The sequence below is a fragment of the Eriocheir sinensis genome, chromosome 40, assembly GCF_024679095.1.
Source record: "Eriocheir sinensis breed Jianghai 21 chromosome 40, ASM2467909v1, whole genome shotgun sequence".
In the NCBI taxonomy this organism is placed as follows: domain Eukaryota; kingdom Metazoa; phylum Arthropoda; class Malacostraca; order Decapoda; family Varunidae; genus Eriocheir; species Eriocheir sinensis.
The window spans coordinates 2,723,020-2,739,294 of NC_066548.1; the positions used below are offsets into that span (position 1 = coordinate 2,723,020).

The 16,275-nt window shown below is 36.2% G+C and overlaps 1 protein-coding gene across 4 annotated transcripts in view; it reads right to left on the bottom strand.

The window, feature by feature from the left end:
• LOC127009205 (rho-associated protein kinase 1-like) overlaps positions 1–16,275 on the bottom strand; it is a 42,882-nt gene that overhangs the window by 16,880 nt on the left and 9,727 nt on the right. For all 4 annotated transcript variants that reach the window (XM_050882048.1, XM_050882052.1, XM_050882049.1 and 1 more), the window contains exons 10-20: positions 15,715–15,874; positions 14,881–14,923; positions 7,180–7,398; positions 5,918–6,064; positions 5,434–5,706; positions 4,859–5,069; positions 4,588–4,748; positions 3,527–3,781; positions 2,338–2,607; positions 1,383–1,476; positions 827–1,044 (exon numbers count right to left, since the gene is read on the bottom strand). In XM_050882048.1, the coding sequence (XP_050738005.1) occupies positions 827–1,044; positions 1,383–1,476; positions 2,338–2,607; positions 3,527–3,781; positions 4,588–4,748; positions 4,859–5,069; positions 5,434–5,706; positions 5,918–6,064; positions 7,180–7,398; positions 14,881–14,923; positions 15,715–15,874 (2,051 nt within the window). The remainder of the gene's footprint in view (positions 1–826; positions 1,045–1,382; positions 1,477–2,337; positions 2,608–3,526; positions 3,782–4,587; positions 4,749–4,858; positions 5,070–5,433; positions 5,707–5,917; positions 6,065–7,179; positions 7,399–14,880; positions 14,924–15,714; positions 15,875–16,275) is intronic.

Here is a 16,275-nt window from a genome sequence, read left to right on the forward strand (position 1 = left end):
TGTCTATCAAACATTTCCGTATGTTTCTGTCTTAGGCCTTTAGTTTTCAATCTTGATCGCTGTAAACAGACAACCAGACACACTTTTGCTGCCACCTACTGGAGGCTATTGACTCATTTTAAAAGGGAGACAGCCAGTACCCAATTCTGCTGGCTTATAGCTTTGTGGTTTCTATACCTATCTTCCATCACAATCATTGGACACCCTGGATACATTCCCTACAACTCCACACAGTGTTTCCCAGAATTCATCTAGTACACTGAGAGGGAAAAAAAAAAAAAAAAAAAAAAAAAATAGCAAATTACCTTATATAAGTTAATGATAGGTGCTCCCTGAGGTACTGACACCTCATAAACACAAAGAGGATTATGAAAATTTATAACGGAAACTGATACTGGCAAACAACAAAGATTATTTTCAAAAGTTTGGTGAGACATGAAGAGGAATTGAAAAAGTTAATGAAGCACAAAATATTTACAGCTTATGGCATTTACAAATATTGTGTACTCTAATTTCCATTGTGCAAGATTTAAAGTTAGGGAGAGGAATGTTCACTTGTCTGGCAGCAGCAAGCCGTGACACCAGCCACGTACAATAATGAAATATATGAAATCTTACTGTATGCCAATGAATTTTGCAATGACAGTTGTTACATTTAAGGAGTTGTGATGTGCTGTGTTGGATAAGTTATTCAAAGATTACATTAGATGATGCTTATGATTATGACAACAGTTATCATGAGAACAAAAATCATGTGAAGGAAATAAGCAATAAAGAGGTTTCACATAATGGTGTACTGTATTTGTAAAATTAATAAATCACTTACCAAAGTCAATTGCTGTTGTAATATCCTACATTCCTTCTCCTTTCTCCGCAAGTCGATAGCAGACACCTTTGGTTTCTTACTGGCTGGAAGATTTTCCTTGCGAGCCATTATCTCTGCAAGCTTGTTGACAGCTTGCATCTTCAGCAGTTGTTCTGTTTTCAGTTGCCTGTCTAACTTCTCAAGCTTATCTTGCCGTTCATTGTTAGCTTTCTTTTTCTCTGTGAAAGGCATAAAAATCAGTGAGAGGCTTTTGACATATCTGCTGAGTAACAACTAAATGTGAATGACAGAATGTTATAAACTAGCTGCAATTTTCCCATAATGCATGGTGGCACTCACAAATTACATTGCTAGCTAGTCATTGAAATCCTTCCACATGTATTACAACTACATTTACAAAAACTAAAATTCTTGACATCGACTGTTATAAAACTATGACATTTACCTTGCACTTTAATGATCTACATGTTTTACTTTAGTCAACACAAACAATCCTCGTTTTGTACTTAAAATCTTAATTAATGTACAATTACGTGAAATATTACTGATTACAAACCTTCTTCAAGCATTTGAACTTGAGAATTGAGAGCATCTTTCTCCTGCTTCAGGGTCTCCAATGATTTACTTAGTTCCTGTTCCCGCTCCTTCACCTGAAATTAAAGAAAAAACATTCATAGATGAAAATAATGTTCAAAGAAGAAATTTTTGTTTTATATTTATCATCATCTTAATTAATTGTCCATCTTGAGGATATCAAATCTCTGGCCAACAAAGTGTAGGCGATGAACAAGAGGGTTTACTAAAGAGACGAGTTGTGTAGACCAAATATTTGCAATCAAAATGTTAGTTGAAAAATACATAGAGAAGAATAGGAAGCTGTTTGCTGCTTTCATGGACCTTGAGAAGGCATATGACAGAGTTGACAGGAAGGGGTCGTGGGATATTCTAAGGATATATGGTGTGGGAGGGCGTTTGCTGAAGGGAATCCAATCCTTCTTTAAGGATGTGAATGCCTCTGTATGCATGAATGGTGAGTTGAGTGAGAGTTTTGGTGTTGGTGTGGGTGTGAGACAGGGGTGTGTGATGTCACCATGGCTTTTTAATGTGTACATGGACAGTTGTATAAGAAAAATGAAAGCCAGAATGGGGGAGCAAGGTCCAAGGCTGAAAGTGAGAGGTACGGAGGAGTCACTGGTGGTGCCATTGATATGTGTGTAAACAAATCAATAAGACATCCAATGAATCCTATCCTTGGTGCCTCCTTCATAATACACAAACCCTTTTCTCAGTCATAAGTTGGAATTTGAGTGTAATTATCCTACAAAAGACCGTTTCCTTTGTTAAATTTTACTTCACGAGTAGTTTGTGGTCAAGATTTTTTTTTCCCTAATTCATTTTGCACATTGTCCACATTAGAAGGTGGGTCCAGACAAAGGTTTGGGGTGAGGAAGAGAACATAATAGTAGATCAGTTTGAAACATTAGCACTTGGCCCATCATTTTTCTACTTACAGCATTTAGAGCAGACTCTTTCTCAGCAACTTCTGAAGAATGTCTAGAGAGGAGGTCATGAATCTCTAGTTCTTTCACAGTTTTCTCTTTTTCTAATTCTGCCACAGTTTCCTCAGCAATAGAGCGAGCAAGAGCTTCTGAATCAGCTCTTCCCACTGCCAGCTGTAGTTGGCCGGTGAGGCTGTTGTGTTCCTCTTCTAGTTCAACAATCTGCCGACTTTTCTCATCAACTTCTTCACGCAATTCACGTACTTGAGTCTTATAAAGTGTCTGCAACATAAAAGTCCTCATGAAAATGGAACAAAATGTATACTGGCAGGAAGAAATCGCGACATACAACCCTCAGAAAATACATAAAAATCGAATAAAGGAAACTGACTTCATGATCATTAATAGCTCATTTCCACTGCATGTATCTGCGATTACTGTGCTACATTTCATGCCCATGTCTCTGATGCACATGATGATGGGAGAATCACTTCAGCACTGTTTTATTCCTACCCTCGTTTTCAAGTAATTCCTTCATCTTTTGTTCTATACACCTGCCTGTATCCAATCATACACTCTCTTGCTTGCCAGTTCCTTCCTCCCATTTTCTTTTTTCCCATTCCCTTTTAATTCCTAATATTCTCTCCTGTTTACTTTTGCTACTACTGCAAAATGGTCAGAACCATTAACCATTCCTCTCATTGGCAAGTATAAACCCTTCCTAGCACAAACATCCACAAGGTTCTGTCCATTCTCATTCATTCCATCAACACCCCACTTCCCAAACACACACCCAATTTCCACACTTCCAACTTTTGCATTCATAACCCCAAACACAAATACTCTTCTTTCATTCCCAAATGGTTTCAAAGACTGCCCAAAATTCTTTCAAAATTTCATCTTAATCTTCACTTTCTTTTCCACCCCACACATACTTCACAATAGCCATCTTAACTGCCATCCATACCATCCTAGAACTAAGGCATCTCAACGTCCACCCTTAAAGATTCACAGTATGAATTCTCACTGATCTATTCAAATATTACAGTACTTCAGAACTATAAATAAAAGAAAAGCAAATTTTCTGGCCTTGATGAACAAGAAGAATCCTGATAATGTCAATTAAAACCAGCATAAAATATAATTTATCATGAATAATCATGGGGAACATTAATGCATAAATACAAAGAGAAATACTTACAGAGAAGTACTGTTCAGCCTCTAGAGTATCATTCAACTCCTTCATTTGCACCTCATCAACTGACTTCTGAGTTTCAACTTTGTGCAGTTTTTCTTCTAGGCTGGAACGAGCTTCCTTGGCTTCCTCCAAATCTCGGAGTAGTAGCTTTTCCCTTGTGCGCATGAGGGAGAGTTCTGATATTTGCGACTGGAGGTCATTGGCTAGAGATGTTCTCCTTTCACTCTCTGACTCTAACTGCTTCTGCAGGCCTTTGACCTGTGATGATAAATCAGTAGTAAGGAATGTTGTTGCAATGCTTGGGCAATACATACAGGTTTATCATCATATTCCATATTCACAATACTTAACAATATGCACAGTGGTGGACCAGCTTTATAAAAGAATGAAATATATTTTACTAGTTATGTTATGTCATAGCAAGGCTTGTTACAACATGGAGACAGTTCAGTTTATAAGTAACACAGTAACACCTAGGAACTCTGACCTTCAAATGAAATATTGATTTATTTTACATGACTGACATCTCACGAATTATTATATTCGTATTAGAATATTCTTAAAAAGGAAAGTGAATATATTGCCAAAGATAATAGCCATTTAGTTACAATAGAGATATGTCATAACAGTTTAACAGGCTGAGTACTTGTTCATGATAAATTCTATTAAAAAACATTCTAAATCAAAAATAGAAATATAATAATACTCAATGAAGTCAAGACTGCGTTGAAATATTAAGTTTTAAGTAAAGTAAAATATATTGGCAATAATAATAATAGGAATAATAGTAATAATAAAAAATAATAATAATAATAATAATAATAATAATAATAATGATCATTATAAAAAATAATTATAATAATAATTTCTTCTAAATAAACAGAAATGTACATAAAAAATTTAAAAAATCAGAATTACAGTAAGACCATTTCCTAATTTAATTCAATGATGCATCTATCATCTTCTAAATAGAGCATTTATTCAAATTTCATTAAACAAAACTATTCTTTGCAGTGTACAGTAAAAGTTATTACAGTTATAGAGTATAGCTGGAGAACAGTTACCTTTTCACATTCTTGTCTATACTCCCCCTCCAATTTGTGAAGCTGCTGCTGCAGTTGTCTGTAGTCGACACTTAACATGGAATTTTGGCGCTCCTTCTCTTGACTAGATGCCTCTGCTTGCTGGCGCTTCTGCATTTCTAAATTCAAACGCTCCTGCAAGGCTGCAAATATAACAATAAATTTACCATCTTAATCTTATAAAATTCTGGAAAGTACATCAAAAGTGACATAATCCTGTAATATAACCCATATCACATGAAACTTGAAATACCTGCAAGGGCCTGAGCACTGGAGTGATGGTTATGGGTAGGCGCAGCATTGTTAGCCTCACGCAGAGCTCTTGCCTCCTGCTCATAGCGACTTGTCATGCCCCTCAGCTCCAGTTCCAAGGAATTTCTATCTTTTTCAAGCTGCACAAGTCTCTCAGAAACCTTTTCAGCTTCCTTTCGGGCAATGGACTCCCTCTCAAAGGCACTATCAAGCTGAAGTAAAATTAATATTAAAGTTTCCGGATTTTGGAATTTGTAAGCATAGGATATACTAGGTAAAACTTAGGTGATATTAAGAAAGAAAATTAGAAGAATACCAAGTATGTGAGGCAATACAAATCATATTACAGAAGAGTTCACAAAAACATTCATCCAAGCTCATCCCATGTTTCATATCTTGAATACCGTTTCTTGAACTAAGACAAATAGTGAAAAATATTTATGATAGTTGTATTTCCCTGTGCCTGAGCACTTTGAAGTACACAAATATTTGTCAACTAGCAGAAATAATATATTGTGTATATTCTTATGTCATAGAATTACACAAATAAACTTTAAAAACTTAACATCTACGAACCTTGGCTTGTAAAGCTTGAACCTTGCTTTCTGCCTGTGTCACAAGGTCAATTTGATGATTCTTATGTGTTCGTTCCTGGTCAAGTTGAGTCTGCAGGTTGACCATATCTCGCTCCAGACTATCTCTCATTGCCTGAACTGTTGCAAACTTCTCAGTGTAATCATTCAAAGAAGACTCTTTTCTTTGGCTGGTTACTAAGAGCTCAGCATTCTGCTTCCGAAGTTTTGAGTGGTTGTCTGACTCTGTTTTCAACTTCTCTTGAACTTCTTTTAACTGGAAATACACAAAAAAATAATTACAATCAAAACTTAATGTAATTTTTTCCCCATTTTTAAGTTAAGGTAACCAGATCTAAATACCATTCCATACCCCAATCTTCAAATGAAGTGAAATATTTCAAAACTTTTTAAATTTGAATGAGGCATGAAACACACATGACAAATCAAATAATTACAACTGTTGCAAAATACATTCAAATACTTACCTGCTTTTCTAGGGCATAAAGCTTTTCATTGACGGCTATTGCTGAATTATGATCTCGTGTTCTTTTGTTTTGTTCATCTTCAAGCTTCTTCTTGACCTCCTGGTAGAGTCCATCCAGCTTTCTACGGCTATCACTTTCATAATCTGCCTGTGGACATAAAGTAATAAAGGTAAAACACAAAGCTGCTTGATTTATGAAAGGAAATTATACACAGGATTATATTATATATATAGATAAAGTCATCCCATCAAGAACTATTCAAGCTGCTCCAGTCATGATAGTTTCTCATTTAGTGCCTATGTAATTCTGCAGACACAAGTCACATAGAAATGGATTGACTGTTCTGAAATGAGAGTAGGCAAAAATGGAGTCTGCAATCTGACAAGCTTTCTCCCTCCCTTATTCCTATCTTTCTTCTACCCAATCTCTACTTGCTCATCCCATTCAACAGTGCCATCAGAACACACAGGCTGTATCCTAGGCTGCCACACACACCAAATTCAAGCTGTTACTATAGGATTTGTTTTGTAAAAATCAGTATTTTTCATCGTGGGATATTATTCCAGGTACCCAGGACGCATACAGTATGTCCTGGGCTATTCTCCTGATAACCCAAAATGTACAAAATAAACCACTTTTGCTTTCCCTTTCACAATCATTCACCAATTCAAAGTGCTTCTTTCATACCTCCTCTATTTCCTTTTTCCTCTTCACAAGCACCCCATCACTACCCATTCTCTTGCAAGTGTCACTTAATCCCTCCCTTTCCCCCCATTTCTCATTAACTTCCTTCCAGAAGACCTTTTCATTCTTGTGAAAGGTGTTTACAGTGGTCTGAGAACACTTCCCTATTGAACTATTTATACTAGGGTCATTATATGATATTGCTAAACGAATGGTTTCCAAGAACGCATTATCATCATATAACAGAATTCATCATCATCATCATCATTGTCGTTTAACGTCCATATTTTCCCATTCAAGGTGGGGTTGGACGGGCGATGACTCTCCTCCACATCTGTCGATCTTGTGCCATATATTCCTCTATTCCCTATATATTCATATCCTCCATCACACATCTGCTCCACTTTTTCTTAGGCCTTCCTACTGGCCATCGTCCCTCAACTCTCAACTATAATAAATAAACTAGATACATGATACAATTAATCTTTTCCACATCACAGAAATTTTTAACTTTATAATGGCTGAATCACTATTATCCTCAAACATTTTACAAGACACATAGATGTGGCCAAGCTCACCTTCCTCTGGGCTTCTTTCAAATCATGCTGCAACAATGCAAGTTTTTTCTCCAGGTCTCTCTTCTCTTGCTGCCGCTCCTGGTCCTTTCGTGTTAGGGCATCTAGCTGGCTCAAGGTCACCTTGTACTTTCCTTCAAGCTCTTCCACCTGGTTCCTCTGGTGCTCTAATTCAGCACTCAAGATAGCAATCTGATGGCTGGCTTGTGAACCATCATTGGTCTGCAATTATATCAATACACAGTTTTTTAGCAATCATGTAATGGTAGGTATAAAAATAATAATTGGAAATTGTCAAGGAGTATGCTCCCAACACAATACGGTGCACGCAAGTTGTACCTCAACAGCTGTATAAATAATCACCATCATCATAAGTTACAGTGTGAAGTATTACTTATACCTTTATGACAGTAAACACACCAAAAACATAAACAGATAATAGCTGCCAGCAAGCCATCAATTGAAAATTAGCAGCCCCTTTCACAAGCCAGATGGGAGACTTTACATGGTGTCCATGCACTTGTTTAAGGTAATATTCAGGCAGTCTTCCAGATTTCTTAAAAAAAAAATAATAATAAAAAATAAAAATAAAAACTCGTTACGCCAGGTACAAAAGAACCTCTTTATATGACAAACAAAAAATTAACGTTGTGATTTTGAGGTTTTAACATCCATCAATTTTACTTTTTAGTTATGAAATTATTCCATCATTGTAATGCCATGCAGCACCTTGACCCTGATGCCTTTCAGTATCCTTCACCAAACCTTGCCCTCCTCCATACACACAAGGCGCTGTACATGCAGGAAATGTAAACTAGTAAAGAAAGTAACTCATGCACAAAATAATTAAAATATGCTACAGTTGGTTACATTAGACAATGGACATACTAACTACAATAATAATTACCCTATTTTATTAGAAGTATTCTGGAAACCAAAATTACCAACATATTCCAATAAACAGTAAATTTGTGTATACTTCTGTCCAAAATCAATCATTATCTCTTTCTTCTATTTAAAGAAAAAGAAAGAAAATGATAATGGCCAAACATATCAAAACCACAACTTTAAAGGCTTCTGTGCTTCAAAGCTCCTACAAACCAAAAATATAACATGTCAATGTAAAGCCTGGCCAGACTGAAGTTATACTGAAATTTTGCCACACAAGACTGCTTGTGTCACATGCAGTGCGTGATGGGGTCACCAATCAATGATGTCAAAAGGTCACTTTTCAAGTTTATAAGATATGGTGTCTAAAGTGCAATCTATACACCTACATAATATTGGTGACAGACATTCACATCAGTATCCTAGCTATATCCAACTTCATATACAGTGAAGAAATATTCCTAGTTCAATAGAATTAGGTACATGGTTATGGCACCTCCCGTGACACATCGTTAGAATCTGTGAGTAAAGGTTTGATCCTGGCCTTGGGCAGTTGGTGCCCAGCTGAACCAGCTGTTCACCCTCCCTTTTGAGCTAGTTGATAAATGGGTGCCTGAGGAAACAATGCCACACCCTATTCTTGTGTAGGCAGATATTCATATACATAAGCAATTTCTTCTCATGGTAGTCAGTCACTACTTCGTTTGTGGGAAAGAAGTAGAACCATTGAAATGATTCTTGGACTAGCATAAACTTTTTGTAAATATTCAAATTTGCAATCTACTGAAAGAAAAACATCAATCACCCTTTCCATTTGCAGAAACTATTGGACAATGTCAGGAGAAAGACACAGTATGGATACGCTGACAATACAACTTCATAATATGAATTGAATTATTAATGACCAATAAGAATCATCTGCAGAGCAAAATTGGGAATACAGAATCTGTGAGACTTCCATACATATCAAGGTTATATGGTCTCACCAAGTGCTGGCCTATGAGTAACATAAATGATACTATAACAATAAGGGAGTCAATTTTAAACCATTATCGGTATACAAGGATTCTTGGGTATATCTGTTTGAGGATCTTAGATAAATCATTACACTTAGGAATTTAATACCTTTCCCAAATGTCTTCCCAAAACCAGTTCAATACAAAATCCAGGCTGTGATAAGTTACATGCAAATTATATTTTTAAGAAGCATTGATACCATTATAAGTACCATTTATAAATATTTACAAACATGCCAAAAATATGAAAGTAATACAAAATTAATGCCCACTTGGTAAGTTTCTCAATACAGCATAACTGCAGTAGCATAATTTTCAGAATTGTTTCAAATAAGAAACAATTAAACATATGATTAAAATATCAGCACACTGAGCCCTTACCAATACAAAGCCATCAAAACTTAACTGCAACAACTCAGGTCATTATACAGGACACATAGACAAGAGCTAATGTTCGGGGTCCAGGATAAAGTTTCAGAGTGCTCAGTGTGGGGGCTACTAGAACATCCATAGCCTCTTGAAGGATTACTAAGTACTTCAATTATCAAAAGAACTCAGATGGCTAAAGCTGGATATAATAGCTCTTTTTCAGACGAGGAGACCAGGCAGTGGTGGCTACACCTACTACTGGTCTGGTATAAGTAATGGTACCCATCTTAGGGAGTACCTATAGACTTCTCCATCTATTTTTCATAAAGGTAACATATTCTGGTTGATGAGCATATAGTACTGATGAGGATGAAGCACACTTTGGACTTCATGTGCCTTATTGCAGAATATGCTCCCACTGAACTGTGTGAAACTGAAGCGAAGGAGGTTTCCTGTGGCAAAGACTACTCCAAAACAGATCAGTGCCCCGCTTGGGATGCACTCTTGTCCTGGGCAACTTTTATGTTACTACTGGCACTGAGAAAGCTGGCTATAGGCATGTTGGGATCCATTATAAAATTTAGAAAATTTCATAGGGTGAAGACCATTGTTTATGTGCCTTTTTTTTTTCACATTAAATCAGGGGTTCCTAACCAATGGGTTATGGTCCCCTGGTGGGTAGAGGAGGACTGGTTGGGGGTAGTGAAGCCTTGCTAGAAATGGCTTGGGAGAATGATTCTTACAGTTTATCTCCATGATACTGTTTTTTACGTTTATATTTTGCTGTGCTATATGTTTCTACTGATGAGTGATGACAGGGAACATCAAAGTGTCTTTTGAGACTTGCCAGGGCAAGGTATGGGTGAAAAATATTATATTAAATAATGTGTAAAACAAACTGTTGATATCAGGGTGTCGCGTGGGTTTCAAGATCTTGGGAAAAGGGTCGTGAGTGCAAAAACATTGAAAGCCACTGCTCTAAATGATTTCAGAGTTTAAACCAGCCTAACAAAACTGTTTACCACTTTTTTTTTAAATAGGTCCTATTTTTTATAGTAGGGTGTATTTTTTTATAGTTGTGACATGTTTAAACTTTTCATTGCACATCACAAACATAGTTTGTCTGTTCTGCAATCACACACAGAAAGACTGTATGAATCTTGTCTGTTTTTTGTCTGTGTGATCATATCCTGTCTTTGAAGGCAGGGCAACCCCTTGTGAACAAGGAAATGTTTCTGGGTTACAAGTACCAACATTTATTTCAAATATATTTTCAACAAAAGACGAAGCTAACACAGTCAATACCTGTGCCCAATTAAATCACTAGAATGGTTACACATCACTGCAAACCTGTTTTGACTCACCTTTGCATCACATTTACAAACAGAGGGGAAGCAGGAATTGGGGTTGACAGATTTTCCCTACAATTCCTTTGTTTTACAAAATTAGTTGAATTATTTGAATAAACTATCATAGTACTTTGCCCCACAGCCCTTTCAGAGAAGCAAATGTGATATGTGATATTGCATTTTCCTTTCCTTCACACACAAGGGACCGGACGGCTCAGTGGCGTCCTCTACTTACACAGAATCTGGAAGTCCCCCATTATTATGAGTTTACAAAATATTTTCTGGTGGTGTTTTCAGAGTGGCTAATCAAAGAATGCATGAGGAAATAACACTTTGTAGGTTTTTCTCATCCATACAGAGATGTCTCATGATTTATCCTTTATCTAAATAACTACACAGATCACTGGTAAAAGTTTTGAAAAAATTGTTTCATTACAGTAAAAAAATTCTTTACAAACAGAAAAAAAACTCAAGCAATATGTCTTGTCAAGGAAAGAAAGCCAAGGGTCTTTTACATTCAATAAATAATTAAATTGTATGTACTTGTTTTACTATCCTAATATTATATAGGTTTCTTTGGTTACATAATATTTCAGCTTTTTTTCTAATGGTACATTTGTCAGGTGGTTAAGCGTGAGGTCACCCAAACAACAATCTGCATATTTTTTACCGCAGAGGAAGGAGCTCAAGAGCAAAAACAAAAAAAAGAGAATAGCCTGCTAAGTACTGCATAGCAAACAAATATTTTAGCTCGACTAACAGTAATATCCAATACAGTCATCCCTTTTTATTTGCAGATCTGATTATTCATCGGTTATTCAAGAAAAATGTATATGTAAAATATTTGTTTTTTGTTTTTAAACTGTTGTCTAGTGACCCTTCCATGTAATTTAATAAAAGATTTAACCCCTAAAGGGCAGGTGACAGGTTTTTTCCAGTTGCCAGGTTTAAGGCAGGTGACAAATTTTTCCAGTCTGCCTTTTTCCGCCGTAATTTTGAGGTTTGCGTGGGTATTTATGGGTCAGCGTGACTCCTAGGCTGCCACACAATTATTCTGTGCCATTTTTAGTGTTTCTGTGACTGTAACAATGGCAGGAGGAGAGCTTTGTGGACCTTCCTCGTCTGATTCCATGACCGAGTGTCTGCAGCAAGCGATCTCAACTCCTAATAAGCCTCCTCGTTCCCAAAAGAGCTCTCAGTGTGAGCACAAATGGGATAGTGTTGAAAGTGACTTTTTCAAGCTTTGAAAGTGGTGTTAGTGGTGAAGACAGTGACGGCAGCAGCACTGAACTCCAGTCCCTTGCCTTATCAGGAAGGCTGAGCCCCGTTTTTGTGCAACTTCGTTTTGGTGGCCATTCTCGAGAACAATCTCACTACAGTGATGATGGAAGTGATACTGAGGCCCATGAGGATGCATCCTACCACCCTTCAGGGTTATCAAGCTAAAAATATGAGGGTAATGAAGGGGATTTGCAGCAGGGTCGAGTGCGGGGAGTGGAGGGATGTTAGCTACACCGCACCACACACAACCTACACAGCATTCCGAACAAAGGCCTGCTGCAAGATAAAAGTTACTTCACTTTATCACGTCACTACAGAAACATCAATGATGTAGAGACTTCGGGTTTGTGGCATATTGAAGATGAAGGATGGATAAAGGGAATATGTACTCATAAATTTAAAGATATTGGCTTAGGCAGAGCCATGAAATTGATAATGGAAAGTAGATAATTTTTGGGAAAACGTAAAAACATTGCCATACAGGGAGAACTGATTTCACATTACATCCCCTCCCTTTGGGGTATTTAAGAAACCCATTGTGTTGATAAAACTCACAAATGTTCATTGCCTAAAGTATATAGCCAGTCTGAAAACAACACCACAAAGAATTATCAGATTCTTTGCAACCTCATAAGTTTTTTGGGGGAAATATGAAATAATAATAATAATAAATAATGAAAAATACCCACATACCAACCCTCTACATAATGTCCATTCCTTGAAATTAATTAACACTTTCTGGTGGTGTTGGTACCCAGACATTGCTTCCTACTGAACAGTCTGTTGTGCCAATAATTTTTTTTGCAGGTCAACTTTACATGCAAAAGTAAAAAAAAACAATGCACCTCTTGTCCATTCCATAACCCATAAAATGTTAACTCAGGATATTAGGAAAATAAGCTAAACAATAACTCCAAAAATAACCCCAAAAAGATGGCTGTAACAAAGTAATGAATGGAGCAATCAAATTACATGCATCAAATAAAAGAAACATTAATTACACATGCTATTTTTTTCACAATACCTTCAACAAATCCCATATTAGTGTGTTCTGTTGGGAAGAGCGCTACAGTTATCCAGTATTCATTTCTACAATTTTAAAATATTAAAAATTAAATAAGTTAAAAATATTCTTTCCACATGCAATATGTTGTAAGTGCTTAATTTAAATGAAGGAAACATATCTAGCCATTAACTACAATATATGCTAGTTATTGTGCCCATCTTCAATTTACAATACCTAATAACACCGAAGCTATCATTACATATTTACAGATGTGTTCTTTAACTAAAAGAGGAACACTCAGTCTATAGTTTTCTTTCTGCTTTTAACAAAATTATCTTAGTTTGAATAACTATTTTACCAAAAATGCCATGAACAGACAACTTACATTTGTGAGGTGCAACAAATCCAAACATATTGGCAAAAAGTCAAGGATGTTTAACATATTTTCTGATTGAACTGTTCTTGTTTCCTCTCGGCAAATATTTGTTCAGCATTTGGTAAATGCAACTGATCATAGAGGAAATCATCACTATCACTGACCCTTGTTATTGCAAATTCAAAGTAGGAATAAAAAATACCATACTGATTGAGTATTTACATCATAATGGTTGAAGGGTGTACAGTCCCCAGCCTCAATCTCCTGCATCACAGAAGCTACATCCTTTCTAATCTACTTATAACATCATACCCAATATCAAATGATTCGAATAGGTGCAGATATTCTTTTATGGAATAAAATGATATATGAAATAAAAACTGAAAAAGCTTTTTTTCTTTTTCAATCCCTACACACCATTGAAACTGCTTTAATAACACTGGTAGGGAGAACATGTGCAGGTAATTAGTTTTAAGAAGCAGACAGATGACGTTTTGTGCTATGTTCCTTTACACTACCAAGAATAACATTATTTTGTTTAGTAACAAGCCTAATTTATTATCTACAGCTCCAGACTTATCTGTAATCTAATACCGGGCAGAAAAATTAAACCTGGTCCCCATTGTTAAGGGTAATTGCACATAGGAAAGGGTATCAGGAGCTGCCACCTCCATCTTCCTTTCCCTTTTCAGCCTTTGATGTTGCCACTCAAGCTTCCTTCACTTCAACCTGTGTCTTCCAAGGCATAATTATTTTATAATCACACAGAAAAACAGAGTAAAAAAAATAAAATAAAAGTGGCAAACTGAAGAGAAGAAAGGCTGGCACAAAAGAGCAATGGAGTGATATTCCTCCTTCCCTGAAGCCTTGGCTAATACTGACCACAAGTCATGTCTCTCCTTGCCTCACATGTTAGCAGATGTAGAACACAAATAAGTCACAATGGTTTGACTATATGCTTCATTATCAAAATATAGCATGCCATTTCAACTATTTTCGTATCAATACTTAACAAACTTTAAGGATGTAGGAGGGGGTGCAGTCAACCCCTCTATCTTGGGTAAGTTAATTGTTTCATCATTAAATTTTATCAGTTGGCACCCCATGCCCAGACAGATTCTAAATAGATGGCGCTCTAAAGCTTTAGTCACCTCCAAGAAGTATTGGATCACATTTGACTTACCTTGTTGTCTTCATCTCATATTTCTTATTTCCTTTCCTTGTGACATTCGTTACTGTTCATGCTGAATAAATGATCATAAATCTATTTCTTAGATGTTTAAACAATAACCATCTTAACACACACACAATCTTAAGAATGTATTATTAGTAGTTGCAAATTAAATAACTAATTATTCTTAGAAGAAATCATATACTTCATAGAAAAAATATATGGTAATAAAATGAAGCAATACTCACCAAATTTCTCTTCCCATCTGGTTTATCTGGAGAACTCAACAGTCTGTAAATGGAGAGACTGAGTCATAGTAAGCAGTTCTACATTCATTTGCTCTACATGAATTGCTAAGCCAAACAACTCTGTGTATTCCTACTGCTAAATAAGCATTCCCACTTTGGAGTTTTAATCATTGGAAGTGTAATGTTTGTGATTGATGTCTGTAGCATCACAAGCATATACAAGAAAGCTGAGAAATATATATACACTGATGAACATTGAGTCAGGACAGCAGATACAAATAACGAATCAATAGTTCTGCTTTATATCGCTGTTCTTATTACAACTATTATTATCATTATTACTGTTATTAAAATTATCATCTTATCATCATTGCACATCCAAGAAAATAAAGCTGCCAAGAATGTTATTTGACTGTCACCCAGACAACCACCTGCCAGGGTCCAACTTGGTCCCTACCTCTTGCCAACCCTCTCATTGTATCCGAGGGCAAAAAGAATCACTCTACACTGCCTGAGGCTCATGTTTCACATTTAATAAATCAAAACATCCTGTTCACAGTAACTTGCCTGACATTTTTTATTTGGGTTCAAGGGTGTTAAGATGAACATTTCATAAATTAGCTGACAGTGAAAAAGCATACTTTTAGGGATCATATAAATATCTTGGGAGCATAACAATATCAGTGGAAGAAGTTCCTCCCACCTAATCATACCTCTCTTGCAGAACAAGTTTCTCATTACTATAAAAATATTTTGCACTCATTTCATTAAAGCATTGCACACCATGGTATCCATGTTTCACTTATCAATTCCACTTGTTCTATCATATCATACCTGTAATCTTTGGAGTATGTGAATCCTACAAAGGGGAGGTTGTTTCCTACAAAAGCCTTAGGGACCGGAAAGCTTTCCTCTGGTGTGTCTTCATTCTCCACTTCATCAAAGTTACTTGTGTCATCATCACTTGTTAGATCTGGTACAACTGGAGGCACACCTGCAGGAATCAAACTACTATATGAGCAAAAATTTTCTGAAACCAGAAGCTAAATATCTGAAAATAGTCCAATACTTTTAAAGGACCAATAAATCTACAGACATTGGAGGAAGAATGTCAACATATAAATTACTGAAGAATTACTTCAGAAATACATACAACTCAATCAAGTGGCTGACACTTTTATCTGATAGATTTTAACATGCTGATCATCATTCTGATAATGGCTTTGATCACCTATTACTCATTTCTGAGATTTCAAAAATTAATTAAGTAATTAGAGGTTACTATTTCAGCAGTGAAAAGTTACTTTCCTTAGCAGTGACAGATTACTATTTAAGCCACAGAATGCCAGGTTTGTACATACAATCAGCTCACCTTATCCACAGGTTTGATCAAAT